Source organism: Hyperolius riggenbachi, chromosome 11 (genome assembly GCF_040937935.1).
Source record: "Hyperolius riggenbachi isolate aHypRig1 chromosome 11, aHypRig1.pri, whole genome shotgun sequence".
Lineage (NCBI taxonomy): Eukaryota > Metazoa > Chordata > Amphibia > Anura > Hyperoliidae > Hyperolius > Hyperolius riggenbachi.
Window position 1 is genome coordinate 226,070,932 of NC_090656.1, and position 14,280 is coordinate 226,085,211.

General features: G+C 49.6%; 1 protein-coding gene across 1 annotated transcript in view; it reads right to left on the reverse strand.

Annotated features, from left to right (window-relative positions):
- The window catches only part of LOC137538168 (pancreatic secretory granule membrane major glycoprotein GP2-like), a 169,926-nt gene extending 160,840 nt beyond the window's left edge, over positions 1-9,086 (reverse strand). The window contains exons 1-2 of the mRNA XM_068260193.1: positions 9,041-9,086; positions 8,751-8,930 (exon numbers count right to left, since the gene is read on the reverse strand). Of these exons, the coding sequence (XP_068116294.1) occupies positions 8,751-8,913 (163 nt within the window). The 5' untranslated portion in view covers positions 8,914-8,930; positions 9,041-9,086. The remainder of the gene's footprint in view (positions 1-8,750; positions 8,931-9,040) is intronic.
- Between the last annotated feature and the right edge of the window lie 5,194 nt (positions 9,087-14,280).

The window sequence follows — 14,280 nt, forward strand, 5'->3', positions numbered from 1 at the left end:
CAGGTGACACGTGCCAAGTTCGAAGAGCCACGTGACACGTGCCGAGTAGAGTTGGGCCGAACGGTTCGCCTGCGAACGGTTCCATGCGAACTTCAGTGGTTCGCGTTCGCGTCCCGCAGGCGAACCTTTGCGGAAGTTCGGTTCGCCCCATAATGCACATGGAGGGTCAACTTTGACCCTCTACATCACAGTCAGCAGGCCCAGTGTAGCCAATTAGGCTACACTAGCCCCTGGAGCCCCACCCCCCCTTATATAAGGCAGGCAGCGGCGGCCATTACGGTCACTCGTGTGCTGCCTGCGTTAGTGAGAGTAGGGCGAGCTGCTACAGACTGTCTCTCAGGGAAAGATTAGTTAGGCTTAACTTGTTCCTGTCTGGCTGCATACCTGTTCTGTGAACCCACCACTGCATACCTGTGCTGTGAACCCACCACTGCATACCTGTGCTGTAAACCCACCACTGCATACCTGTGCTGTGAACCCACCACTGCATACCTGTGCTGTGAACCCACCACTGCATACTTGTTCAGTGAACCCACCACTGCATACCTGTGCTGTGAACCCACCACTGCATACCTGTTCAGGGAACCTGCCACTGCATACCTGTTCTGTTCAGTGGACCCGCCACTGTATACCTGTTCATTGAACCCACCACTGCATACCTGTGCTGTGAACCCACCACTGCATACCTGTTCTGTGAACCCACCACTGCATACCTGTTCTGTGAACCCACCACTGCATACCTGTTCAGTGAACCTGCCACTGCATACCTGTTCTGTTCAGTGGACCCGCCACTGTATACCTGTTCATTGAACCCACCACTGCATACCTGTGCTGTGAACCCACCACTGCATACCTGTTCTGTGAACCCACCACTGCATACCTGGCTGTTGTGTTCAGTGAACCTGCCACTGCATACCTGTTCTGTGAACCCGCCACTGTATACCTGTTCTGTTTAGTGAACCCGCCACTGTATACCTGTTCTGTTTAGTGAACCCGCCACTGCATACCTGTTCTGTTCAGTGGACCCGCCACTGTATACCTGTTCAGTGAACCCGCCACTGCATACCTGTTCTGTTCAGTGGACCCGCCACTGTATACCTGTTCAGTGAACCCGCCACTGCATACCTGTTGTGTTCAATGAACCTGCCACTGCATACCTGTTCTGTGAACCCGCCACTGTATACCTGTTCTGTTTAGTGAACCCGCCACTGTATACCTGTTCTGTTTAGTGAACCCGCCACTGCATACCTGTTCTGTTCAGTGGACCCGCCACTGTATACCTGTTCAGTGAACCCGCCACTGCATACCTGTTCTGTTCAGTGGACCCGCCACTGTATACCTGTTCAGTGAACCCGCCACTGCATACCTGTTGTGTTCAGTGAACCTGCCACTGCATACCTGTTCTGTGAACCCACCACTGTATACCTGTTCTGTTTAGTGAACCCGCCACTGTATACCTGTTCTGTTCAGTGGACCGGCCACTGTATACCTGTTCAGTGAACCCGCCACTGCATACCTGTTCTGTTCAGTGGACCCGCCACTGTATACCTGTTCAGTGAACCCGCCACTGCATACCTGTTGTGTTCAGTGAACCTGCCACTGCATACCTGTTCTGTGAACCCGCCACTGTATACCTGTTCTGTTTAGTGAACCCGCCACTGTATACCTGTTCTGTTTAGTGAACCCGCCACTGCATACCTGTTCTGTTCAGTGGACCCGCCACTGTATACCTGTTCAGTGAACCCGCCACTGCATACCTGTTCTGTTCAGTGGACCCGCCACTGTATACCTGTTCAATGAACCCGCCACTGCATACCTGTTGTGTTCAGTGAACCTGCCACTGCATACCTGTTCTGTGAACCTGCCACTGTATACCTGTTTTGTTTAGTGAACCCGCCACTGTATACCTGTTCTGTTTAGTGAACCCGCCACTGTATACCTGTTCAGTGAACCTGCCACTGCATACCTGTTGTGTTCAGTGAACCTGCCACTGCATACCTGTGGTGTTCAGTGAACCTGCCACTGCATACCTGTTCTGTGAACCCGCCACTGTATACCTGTTCTGTTTAGTGAACCCGCCACTGCATACCTGTTCTGTTCAGTGAACCCGCCACTGTATACCTGTTCAGTGAACCCGCCACTGCATACCTGTTCTGTTCAGTGGACCCGCCACTGTATACCTGTTCAGTGAACCCACCACTGCATACCTGTTGTGTTCAGTGAACCTGCCACTGCATACCTGTTCTGTGAACCCGCCACTGTATACCTGTTCTGTTTAGTGAACCCGCCACTGTATACCTGTTCTGTTTAGTGAATCCGCCACTGTATACCTGTTCAGTGAATCCGCCACTGCATACCTGTTGTGTTCAGTGAACCTGCCACTGCATACCTGTTGTGTTCAGTGAACCTGCCACTGCATACCTGTTCTGTGAACCCGCCACTGTATACCTGTTCTGTTTAGTGAACCCGCCACTGTATACCTGTTCTGTTTAGTGAACCCGCCACTGCATACCTGTTCTGTTCAGTGAACCCGCCACTGTATACCTGTTCAGTGAACCCGCCACTGCATACCTGTTGTGTTCAGTGAACCTGCCACTGCATACCTGTTCTGTGAACCCGCCACTGTATACCTGTTCTGTTCAGTGAACCCACCGCATCAGTGCGCATACCTGTGCAGTTAAGTGAACCCACCTACCTACGTGAGTGCACGCAGTGTGATATACCACTCCGTGCATACCCGATATGGACAAAACAGGTAGAGGAAGAGGTAGTGCCAGAGCCAGAGGAAGGCCACCCGGCAGGTCTGCGCGAGGTCGTGTAAATGTAATTTCGTGTGGACCTGTCCCACAGTACAGTGCTCGGAAGAAGGCACGTCCCATCACCTCCCAAGATTGTCAGGACGTGGTTGAGTATTTAGCGACACAGAACACCTCATCTTGCTCAACCACCAGCGCTACTACTAGCACCACTTCCGCTGCATTTGACACTTCGCAAGAATTATTTAGTGTTGAAATCACTGATGCACAGCCATTGTTGTTACAGCCAGATGAATTTTCACCAGCTCATATATTTGAGTTACCCGGCAACACTATGGATGTAACGTGTAAGGAGGATGAAGGACCTACTGATGGTGCATGTTTGGATTTGTCTGAGGCAAGCGAAGTTGGGCAGGAGGATTACGATGATGACGATGATAGGGATCCTCTGTATGTTCCCAATAGAGGAGATGAAGAGGGGGACAGTTCAGAGGGGGAGTCAGAGAGTAGTAGGAGGAGAGAAGTTGCTGAAAGAAGCTGGGGCAGCTCTTCGTCAGAAACAGCTGTTGGCAGAGTCCGGCACCATGTATCGCCACCTATGTACAGCCAGCCAACTTGCCCTTCAGCATCAGCTGCTGAGGTCCCCATAGTGCCCACATCCCAGGGTGGCTCAGCGGTGTGGAAATTTTTTAATGTGTGTGCCTCAGATCGGACCAAAGCCATCTGTTCGCTCTGCCAACAAAAATTGAGCCGTGGAAAGGCCAACACTCACGTAGGGACAAGTGCCTTACGAAGGCACCTGGAGAAAAGGCACAAACAGCAATGGGATGGCCACCTGAGCAAAAGCAGCAGCAGCACACAAAAGCAAAGCCACCCTCCTCCTCCTCTTCCTCCTCCATCAGGTGCATTATCTGCTTCTGCCGCTTTCTCCCTTCCACCTTCACAGGCACCCTCCTCCACTCCGCCTCTGCCCTTGAGCGGTTCCTGCTCCTCTGCCCACAGCAGCAGTCAGGTGTCCGTGAAGGAAATGTTTGAGCGGAAGAAGCCAATTTCGGCCAGTCACCCCCTTGCCCGGCGTCTAACAGCTGGCGTGGCGGAACTGTTAGCTCGGCAGCTGTTACCATACCGGCTGGTGGACTCTGAGGCCTTCCGTAAATTTGTGGCCATCGGAACACCGCAGTGGAAGATGCCAGGCCGCACTTATTTTTCGAGAAAAGCCATACCCCAACTGCACCGTGAAGTTGAGAGGCAAGTGGTGTCATCTCTTGCGAAGAGCGTTGGGTCAAGGGTACACCTGACCACGGATGCCTGGTCTGCCAAGCACGGGCAGGGCCGCTACATTACCTACACAGCCCATTGGGTGAACCTGGTGGTGAACGATGGCAAGCAGGGCGCAGCGGACCAAATTGTGACACCTCCACGGCTTGCAGGCAGGCCTCCTGCCACCTCCTCTCCTCCTGCTACATGCTCTTCGCTGTCCTCCTCCTCCTTGGCTGAGTGGCAGTTCTCCTCTCCAGCTACACAGCCCCAGCTCCGCAGGGCCTATGCTGCATGCCAGGTAAGACGGTGTCACGCCATCTTAGACATGTCTTGTCTCAAAGCGGAGAGTCACACTGGAGCAGCTCTCCTGGCTACTCTTAAGAAACAGGTGGATGAGTGGCTGACCCTGCACCACCTGGAGATAGGCAACGTGGTGTGCGACAACGGCAGCAATCTGCTTGCCGCTTTGCATATGGGGAAGCTGACACACATACCCTGCATGGCACATGTCATGAATCTAGTGGTTCAAAGATTTGTGGCAAAGTACCCTGGCTTAGCGAATGTCCTGAAGCAGGCCAGGAAGTTCTGTGGGCATTTGAGGCAGTCTTACACAGCCATGGCACGCTTTGCGGAAATTCAGCGCAAAAACAACATGCCGGTGAGACGCCTCATTTGCGATAGCCCGACTCGCTGGAACTCGACCCTGCTCATGTTCTCCCGCCTGCTAGAACAGAAGAAAGCCGTGACCCACTACCTCTACAACTACAGTAGAATGAAACAGTCTGGGAAGATGGGGATGTTCTGGCCCGACAACTGGACACTGATGGAAAATGCATGCAGGCTCATGCGGCCGTTTGAGGAGGTGACCAACCTGGTGAGCCGCAGTGAGGGCACCATCAGCGACTTAATTCCCTACGCTTACTTCTTGGAGCGTGCTGTGCGTAGAGTGGCGGATGAAGCTGTGAATGAGCGTGACCAGGAACCGTTACGGCAGGAACAGGCATGGGACCAATTTTCATCAGACCCAGCTGTTTCCTCAACACCTGCGGCAGCACAGAGGGGGAAGGAGGAGGAAGAAGAGAAGTCGTGTGCAGAAGACGAGTCAGACTCAGAGGATGATGAGCAAGGTGTTTCTTTGGGGGAGGAGGAGGAGGAGGAGGAGGAGGAGGGGACAGCGGCAGGAGAACAACCTCAGCAGGCATCGCAAGGGGCTTGTGCTGCTCAACCTTCCCGTGGTATTGTTCGCGGCCTAGGGGGACGAGGTTGACTTACCTGACGTCACTGAGGAAGAGCAAGAGGAGATGGAGGGTACTGGATCCGACTTTGTGCAGATGTCGTCTTTTATGCTGTCCTGCCTGTTGAGGGACCCCCGTATAAAAAACCTCAAGGGGAATGACCTGTACTGGGTGGCCACACTACTAGACCCTCGGTACAGGCACAAAGTGGCGGACCTGTTACCAACTCACCGGAAGGTGGAAAGGATGCAGCACATGCAGAACCAGCTGTCAACTATGCTTTACAATGCCTTTAAGGGTGATGTGACGGCACAACGCCAGCAAGGTACCACTGCCACTAATCCTCCTCCCGTGTCCATGCAGTCAAAGACAGGACGCTCCAGCGATCTCATGGTGATGTCGGACATGCGGACGTTCTTTAGTCCAACGCCTCGCCGTAGCCCTTCCGGATCCACCCTCCACCAACGCCTGGAACGGCAGGTAGCCGACTACCTGGCCTTAAGTGTGGATGTAGACACTGCTGTGAACAGCGATGAGGAACCCTTGAACTACTGGGTGCGCAGGCTTGACCTGTGGCCAGAGCTGTCCCAATTTGCCATCCAACTTCTCTCCTGCCCTGCCGCAAGCGTCCTGTCAGAAAGGACCTTCAGCGCAGCTGGAGGCATTGTCACAGAGAAGAGAAGTCGCCTAAATCACAAAAGTGTTAAGTACCTCACCTTTATCAAAATGAATGAGGCATGGATCCTGGAGGGCTGCTGCCCGCCCCAAGACTAAGTCAGTCCCCGCACACACAGCATCTTTGCCTGCACGCCGTGTGACTGGCTGCCTGGCCTGCCCCAAGAAGACTAAGTCGCTCCCAGTACCTCCACACAGCATGTCTGCCTGCAGGCCGCTTGACTACCTTCTCCGCCACCACCAACAGGGTCCGGGACTCCAGGCGGATTGCTGAATTTTTTAGGCCGCTGCTAGCAGCGGCCGCTGTAATAATCTTTCTGGTGCGTGTACATGACTGCCTAATTTTTCTGGCTGCACTGCGGGCAGCTGCAACAACAAAAGAAAAGGCATGTACATGCGCCCATTCCCCTTCGTGATCATTACCTTGCCGTGGTGAAGGGGCTTGCGTATCACAATGAAGCAATGACCGGCGCCTAGATGAGTGTCTCGGGGGGCACACCCACGATAATAAGGTCGTTGCCTCATTGTGGTCAGACCAAATTTGATCAGCTGGACAGTCACTGTTCTGTCATTCAGCTACATCAGCCAGGCGACCATATGGGCTGTAAAGCCACCAAAACCTGCACTCTCGCCATGGTGCGCACCAGTCCAGCACGGTCGTCACTACACAAACAGCTGTTTGCGGTGCGTTACACGGTGAGTTTGGTGTGTCAGTGTGAAGCAGTACCTTAATTACACTACCTGATTGATGTATACACATGCAAGATGTTTGAAAGCACTTTAGGCCTGTCATTTAGCATTCAATGTGATTTCTGCCCTTAAAACGCTGCTTTGCATCAAATCCAGATTTTTCCCCGGGAGTTTGGTGTGTCAGTGTGAAGCAGTACCTTAATTACACTACCTGATTGATGTATACACATGCAAGATGTTTGAAAGCACTTTAGGCCTGTCATTAAGCATTCAATGTGATTTCTGCCCTTAAAACGCTGCTTTGCGTCAAATCCAGATTTTTCCCCGGGACTTTTGGCATGTATCCCACTCCGCCATGCCCCCCTCCAGGTGTTAGACCCCTTGAAACATCTTTTCCATCACTTTTGTGGCCAGCATAATTATTTTTTTTTTTCAAAGTTCGCATCCCCATTGAAGTCTATTGCGGTTCGCGAACTTTAACGCGAACCGAACCTTCCGCGGAAGTTCGCGAACCAGGTTCGCGAACCTAAAATCGGAGGTTCGGCCCAACTCTAGTGCCGTGTGACAGTCAGACAGCAGAGGAGAAGACACTAGTGTACACTAACTGTCTCACTGGCACTGCTCACAGCACAGCAGTTCTGTAGAAAGCTAACACAGTAGTACTACTACTCTAACAACTACTAACTAGCACTGATTGCAGTACTACAGTACTAACTACACAATAACACAGTAATCCTCCTATTCCCTAACCTAACCTAAACTGTAGCTAGCTAAGGCTAATAGCTGGCCAGCAGGGAGCAGCTGGTCTGGTCTGTGCACAGCACACAGACAGACACATAGCAGCTGCTGCAGCCCTGAGCACACACTCTGACACAATGAAATCAAGCTAATTAACAATACAACAATAGTGTAGTGATAGTGAAGTGGTGAATCACTGAACAGCTTTAGGATTATCACTGTAAGCACTTGCTGCTAGGCCAGCAGCACTGAAGCACACACTCTGACTGTCTGTCACACAATGCAATCAAGCTAATTCACGATTTAACAATAGTGTAGTGATAGTAAAGGGGTTAATCACTGAACAGCTTTAGGGTTATCACTGTGTAAACACTTGCTAGGCCAGCAGCACTGGAGCATGTCTCTCAGTGAGCATTCACAAGCAAGGGATGATATGTCTCATCATGGCAGCCCTCCTTTTTATACAGGGGGGCTGGCCAGTGATCCTTTCTGTGATTGGGTGCCAGGGCTTAGGCTGGGAGCCCTCTGATTGGCTCAATGAGGTCAGGTGGGGCTGGCCAGGATTCCCCTCTGTGAATGGTTGCTAGGGCTTCCGCTGGGAGCCCTCTGATTGGCTCAATTATGTCATCTCCTTAGTTACAGTATTCAGATCCAGATATCCGCTGGATATCCGGGTATGCGACCAAATATTTGGAAAAAAAATCTGTAATCCGAATCCAAATCAGATAGCTGAAAAAAGTTTGGATATCCGGGTTACCCGGATATCCGGAATCCGGATGAGCACCACTGATGGTGGTCACTAATGATACAATCTTTTTCATCCAATCTTACAATTTGTATGTATTAGAAGGGAACTGCCTCAATTATCCATTCAATACGTTCACTCAATCTTCCTTTATACTACATTTGTATTTGGTAAAATTGGATGAAAAAGATTGGATCATTAGTGGCCAACTTTAGATAGATATCTACCTGCCAGCGATTTTTCAATATTACCGACCCGGTTCTCAGCTGGCTGGTACATAGATTGTGTTCCTGAATGATGGAGAACCTATGTATAGTGCGAGGCTGGGAGAGCAGTGAGCTGTCTGTGATAAGGAAGGACATCCTGGATGGGGACACAGACAGTGATACAAACTCACAAGACAGTCTAATCACTCTCCACACTGTCCAATCAGACTGATTCTTTCCTGGACCTGATGTAACCCAAACACTAGCAAAGTGGGTGAGCACAGTACAGCCCCCATAGGGAGTCATAGGGTGGTTGAATGTTAGGTGACACGCTTACTTTATCACATTTAACTTAAGGTCACTTCAGGGACAAATGAAACAGTATCTTTGATATGAACATGATGACAGTGGCTGTAGTCAGAGAGGAGCGGAGAAGTTTACTTACTTGTACAACATGACCGACTTGAATTCCAGTAATACCCAGGAAATGCACTGCAGCACTCGTTGCTGTCTAAGTCACAGGAATTCTTGTAACAGGGTGTAAAATCAGCACAAAAGCATCCATTTTGAGGATAACAGTCTCCATTACATGTATCATCTGTACACATAGGAACACCTTGACCAGCTGCAGAAAAACACAAACATGTCATCAATTACTCTTCAGATACATTCTTCAGTAACTTTACTCCCCACATGTTGCACCCCCTTCCTTGCAAGCCTTGCATTCATTCTCACATTTTTCCTCTGAAGTGGATTGAAGCCTATCTCCTAGAAGGATTATACTTACTACACTTCCCTTCCCCCCATTGCTGTGAGAAAGAGATAAATTACCTCATTTCTGTTTGGTAGGGAAGTCATGTGACCACCGTTGCCGTGCCTTCCTGTGCCTCTCACTGCAGTACATTACAGGAGGGGAAGGTGTGGCCATTCACTAAGCTGGGAATAGGGGATGGTACAGACTGTGAGGGAGGTGTGAGGTTTGGATAACAGCCCCTGGGGAGTCCATCAGTCTATTGGCTAGCGCATCCTGCAGTTTTGTGTTCCTCTCACTGCAGAGCAGACGGGAACTCAAGCTGCTAATACATCTTGTATCTGGAGAGACCTTATCACATCATTTGCATATTTAGTAGTAGTGCATTGTGGGTAACCACAAATGTTCACTTATAATTGAATTATTGCAAATTTCCTTCTGTTTTAAGAAGGCAGTTACACCAAGCTTTGCTTTTTTAGTAGGAGGGCTTTTTGGTTCCTTTTATCCCCCTATACATTCCTAGTAGTTTGGGTCACCCTGAGCTGCTTGGTTACTCTGTCTCACTTCATAATACAGCCAAATAGTTTTTTTTCTTTCTTATGACAGATGGGGATCTCTTTACTGTTCAAATGCACTGTATGTGTTTAGGACTATTGCCAAAAACATGAACACATAACAATTAATCAGTGAGGTCTCTCGTCTCTATTAGAGATGCGAAGTTCGGATCTTTTCAATGATCCGGATGATTCGAATCGGATCATTGAAAAGATCCGGATCTTTGATCCGAATCACGGATCATTTTACTAGGGAAGCATTCGGGGGTGAAATGACTAGCAGGACAGGAGAAGGGGAGGGGATGGACACACAGAGAAGGGGAGAAGATGGACAGAGGGCAGGGAGTGGACAGAGAAGGGAGGAGGGACGAGCAGAGAGCAGAAATGTTTGCTTGCACACAATACCCACATGCTGCAATCATATGCTTTACATGTATTTCACCTGTATGCTCATCTGTATACTTTGAAAGCAAACGTCGCACAGCGAAAGAAAGCATTCCCCAAAGCATTCCCAGAAGTGGAGTGCAGCTGTATAGAGCAGTGCAGGAGGATCATATTGCACAGCAATCTCAGTGCCTGCAAAGTTACTGAGCTGTACTGAACTGAGCCAAAAGCTTCCAATGTGTTCACTGTGCACAACTACGGAACAGCCAGCCTATAATGAGCAGCACATTTCAGCCAGTATGTGTGCTCTACACATATCTGGCAGTGGCACCCATGTCCCCTCTCTCTCATCTACCTGTCGCTCTGCAAGGCTGGCTCCCCTCCAACAGAGCGATCCATCTCTGCTCTGCTTCCAGGACCCCGCTGCCTGCTGAGAGGGGGCGTGTCGCTCCTGGCCCCACCCCTTTTGCGATCCGAATAACTCATTTTGATGATTCGGATGATTCGACTCACAAAATAGATTCGGCTCAAAGATCCGAATCGTTCATGATCCGGACAACACTACTCTATAAACATGGAAAAGAGAAAAAATGTTTAGACACAGAAAACTGCAGTGATGTTTAACTACACATATATATTCAAAAAATGGCCATGATTACCATGAATAGATTGTAAAAAAATATATTCCATTAATTGATCAACCATAAAAAGATTGCAGATAAAGCAACAAAACAAAAAAAGAGAAAATCACGTACTTAAATTATACCATAAAAATGCCTAAATGCACCGGCCTGTCACTGTTTCATAATGCGCATCATCATGAATGGATATATTATACAGATGTCACAAGGAACAGCATGCCACTGAATGCCAAATACTGAGCTATAGCAGATTGGTAAGGTTGTTGGCTTTGATGTGAGATTTAGGCCTCTGACCAGAGTTCAAATCCTGGCTCAAGCCATTCTGTTACACACTGTAAGGAGTCTATGGGTAAGGCTCCCTAATGATACTGGTCACCCGTGGAGCGCACACTAAAGGGCCTGCAGCCCTGAAATGCTTTGAGCGCACCAGGAGAAAAGCGCAATACAAATGTTGTGTGTGTATTACAGATGGCCTGAACCTCCGATTTTCGGGTCGTGAACCGGGTTCGCGAACTTCCGCGAAAGGTTTGGTTTGCGTGAACTTTCGCGAACCGCAATAGACTTCAGTGGGGAGGCGATCTTTGAAAACTAGAAAAAATTTTGCTGGCCACAAAAGTGATGGAAAAGATGTTTCAAGGGGTCTAACACCTGGAGGGGGGCATGGCGGAGTGGGATACACGGTAAAAGTCCCGGGGAAAAATCTGGATTTGATGCAAAGCAGAGTTTTAAGGGCAGAAATCACATTGAATGCTAAATTGGAGGCCTAAAGTGCTTTAAAACATCTTGCATGTGTATACATCAATCAGGGAATGTAATTAGAGTACTGCTTCACACTGACACACCAAACTCACTGTGTAACGTAACAGCTGTTTACGTAGTGACGGCCGTGCTGGACTGGTGCGCACCATGGCGAGAGTGCATATGGTCGCCGGGCCGTGGTAGCTCACTGATAGAACAACAGTGACTGTCCAGCTGATCAAATTTGGGCTGTCCACAATAAAGCAACGACCTTATTATCTTGGGTGTGCCCCCCCCCCCCCCGAGACACTCATATAGCCGGCGGTCATTGCTTCATTGTGATACGCAAGCCCCTTCACCGCCGAAAGGTAATGATCATGAAGGGAAAGGGGCGCATGTACATGCTTTTTGTTTTGTTGTTGCAGCTGCACTGCAGGCAGAAAAATTAGGCAGGCATGTACACGCACCAGAAACATTTGTATAGCGACCGCTGCTAGCAGCGGCCTTAAAAATTCAGGAATCCGCCTGGAGTCCTGGACCCTGTTGGTGGTGGCGGAAAAGGCAGTCAAGCGCCCTGCGGGCAGATATGCTGTGTGGGGAGCAACTTAGTCCTGGGGCAGGCAGTCACACTGCGTCCAGGCAAAGATGCTGTGTGTGGGGACTGACTTAGTCTTCGGGCAGGCCTGAGCGTGCTTTGCAGACCAGGCATCCGTGGTCAGATGGACCCTTGACCCAACGCTGTGTGCCAGAGATGTCACCAATTGCCTTTCAGCATCACGGTACAGTTTAGGTATTGCCTTTTTTGAGAAAAAATTGCGGCCTGGTATCTTCCACTGTGGTGTGTGGCTTTGCTTTTGTGTGCTGCTTTTCCTCAGGTGGTCATCTCATTGCAGTTTGTGCTTTGTAATCATGTGCCTTCCTAATGTAGTTGTCCCTACGCGGGTCTTGGTCTTTCCACGGCTCAATTTTCGGTGGCAGAGAGTACAGATGGCATTGCTCTCATCTGAGGCAGACACACACAGCAAATGTCCACACCGCTGAGCCCTGGGGTGATGGCACTTTGGTGGTGGCGGCCGACTCAGTGTTAAGTGGGGTGCCAGAATCAGAGCAGGAGGAGGAAGTTATGTTACGCTTCCGTGCGGAAGCTGAGAAAGATGAGGTGTTCTGTGTTAAATAGTCAACTACGTCCTGACAATATTGGGAGTTGATGGCACGAGCCTTCTTCTGAACACTTTACTTTGGTCGAGGGCTGCATGAAATTACGACAGCGTGACCTCGAACAGACCTGCCAGGTGGCCTGCCTCTGTTTTGTCCATATTGGGGGGATGAAGTGAAAGGTATGCACTGACTTGACTAATACAATGTGCAGTCACACAGTTGCAGTAAACAGTTATGCACTGCGTGCACTCATGTAGGTAGGTGTATATCACACTGCGTGCACTCACGTAGGTAGGTGGGTGCACTGAACACAACAGGTAGGTATATGCAGTACTGGGTATTACAATGTGCACCTGTCACACACACACACACACACACACACACACACACACACACACACACACACACACACACAGGTAGTCACTGAATGTGCTGGGCCTGGCTGGCAGTGGCACACACACAGTATGAATTAGCAAGGCTGTCTATGCAACACAAGTGTCAGTGGGACACAGAAAAAAAAATAGATCACAAGAACAAGATTAGCTCTCAAAAGAGCTGTTGTGGGGTGCTATTTTAGCAATAAGAATCAGCAAGGAGCAAGCTAACAAGCCAAGGGCCATCTCTAGTATGTATGTCTCTGAGTGTGATTTACTACTGGGATATGATAGTCAGGGTCATTTCTAGACTAAATTTCTCCTCAGTCGAGAGTGTAAAAATTGTGCCCCCCCCCCCCCCCCCACACTCCGTGTAGCCTGAACGTTATTTGTGATGCAGTACTTAGCTCCCCAGTACAGGTAGCCAGGTGCCCCCATAGTATAAGCCAGATACAGTAGCCACCAGTATGTTTAGCCTGGTGTATGTGCCCCCCATATAGGTGCGTAAGAGAGATAACGGCGCTGGAGACTTGGGCGCAGGATTCAGCCGGTATATGGCTGATCCTGCTGCCGCACAAGTCCCGGCCGTATTAAATACTATTCCCCCTCCAGGCGGCCATGGATAGTGGGGAATGAAATAGTGCTAGGTATTAAAAGCCCCCCCCCCCTCACCCCACAAAAAGGAGAGAAGAGAGTGTGGCATGCTAAGCACTCCTCGGCGGGCAATGCCACTTAATAGGTGCCCCCAGTATAGGTAATATAGTTGCCCCAGTATAGTATAGTTGTCCCAAGTATAGTTGCCCAAGGATAGGTAGTTAGTATAGTTGCCACAGTATAGGTAGTATAGTTGCCTCAGTATAGGTAGTATAGTTGCCTCAGTATAGGTAGTATAGTGGCCCCAGTATAGTTGCACCCAGTATAGGTAGCATAGTTGCCCCAGTATAAGTAATAGTATAGTTGCCTCCAGTAGAGGCAGTAGTATAGTTGCCCCAGTATAGGTACCTAGTATAGTTGCACCCAGTATAGGCAGCATAGTTGCCCCAGTATAGGTAATAGTATAGTTGCCTCCAGTAGAGGCAGTAGTATAGTTGCCCCAGTATAGGTAGCATACTTTCCCCAGTATAGGTAATAGTATTGTTGCCCCCTGTATAGGTAGTAGTATAGTTTCCCCAGTATAGGTACCTAGTATAGTTGCTCCCAGTACAGGTAGCATATTTTCCCCAGTATATGTAATAGTATAGTTGCACCCACAATAGTTGCCCCAGTATAGATAACATGGTTGCACCAGTATAAGTAGTATAGTTGGCCCCAGTATGGGTAGCTTGGAAGGAGGGGCAAAGGGGACAGTGGGTCTGCCCCCCCTCGCCTGGGTCCC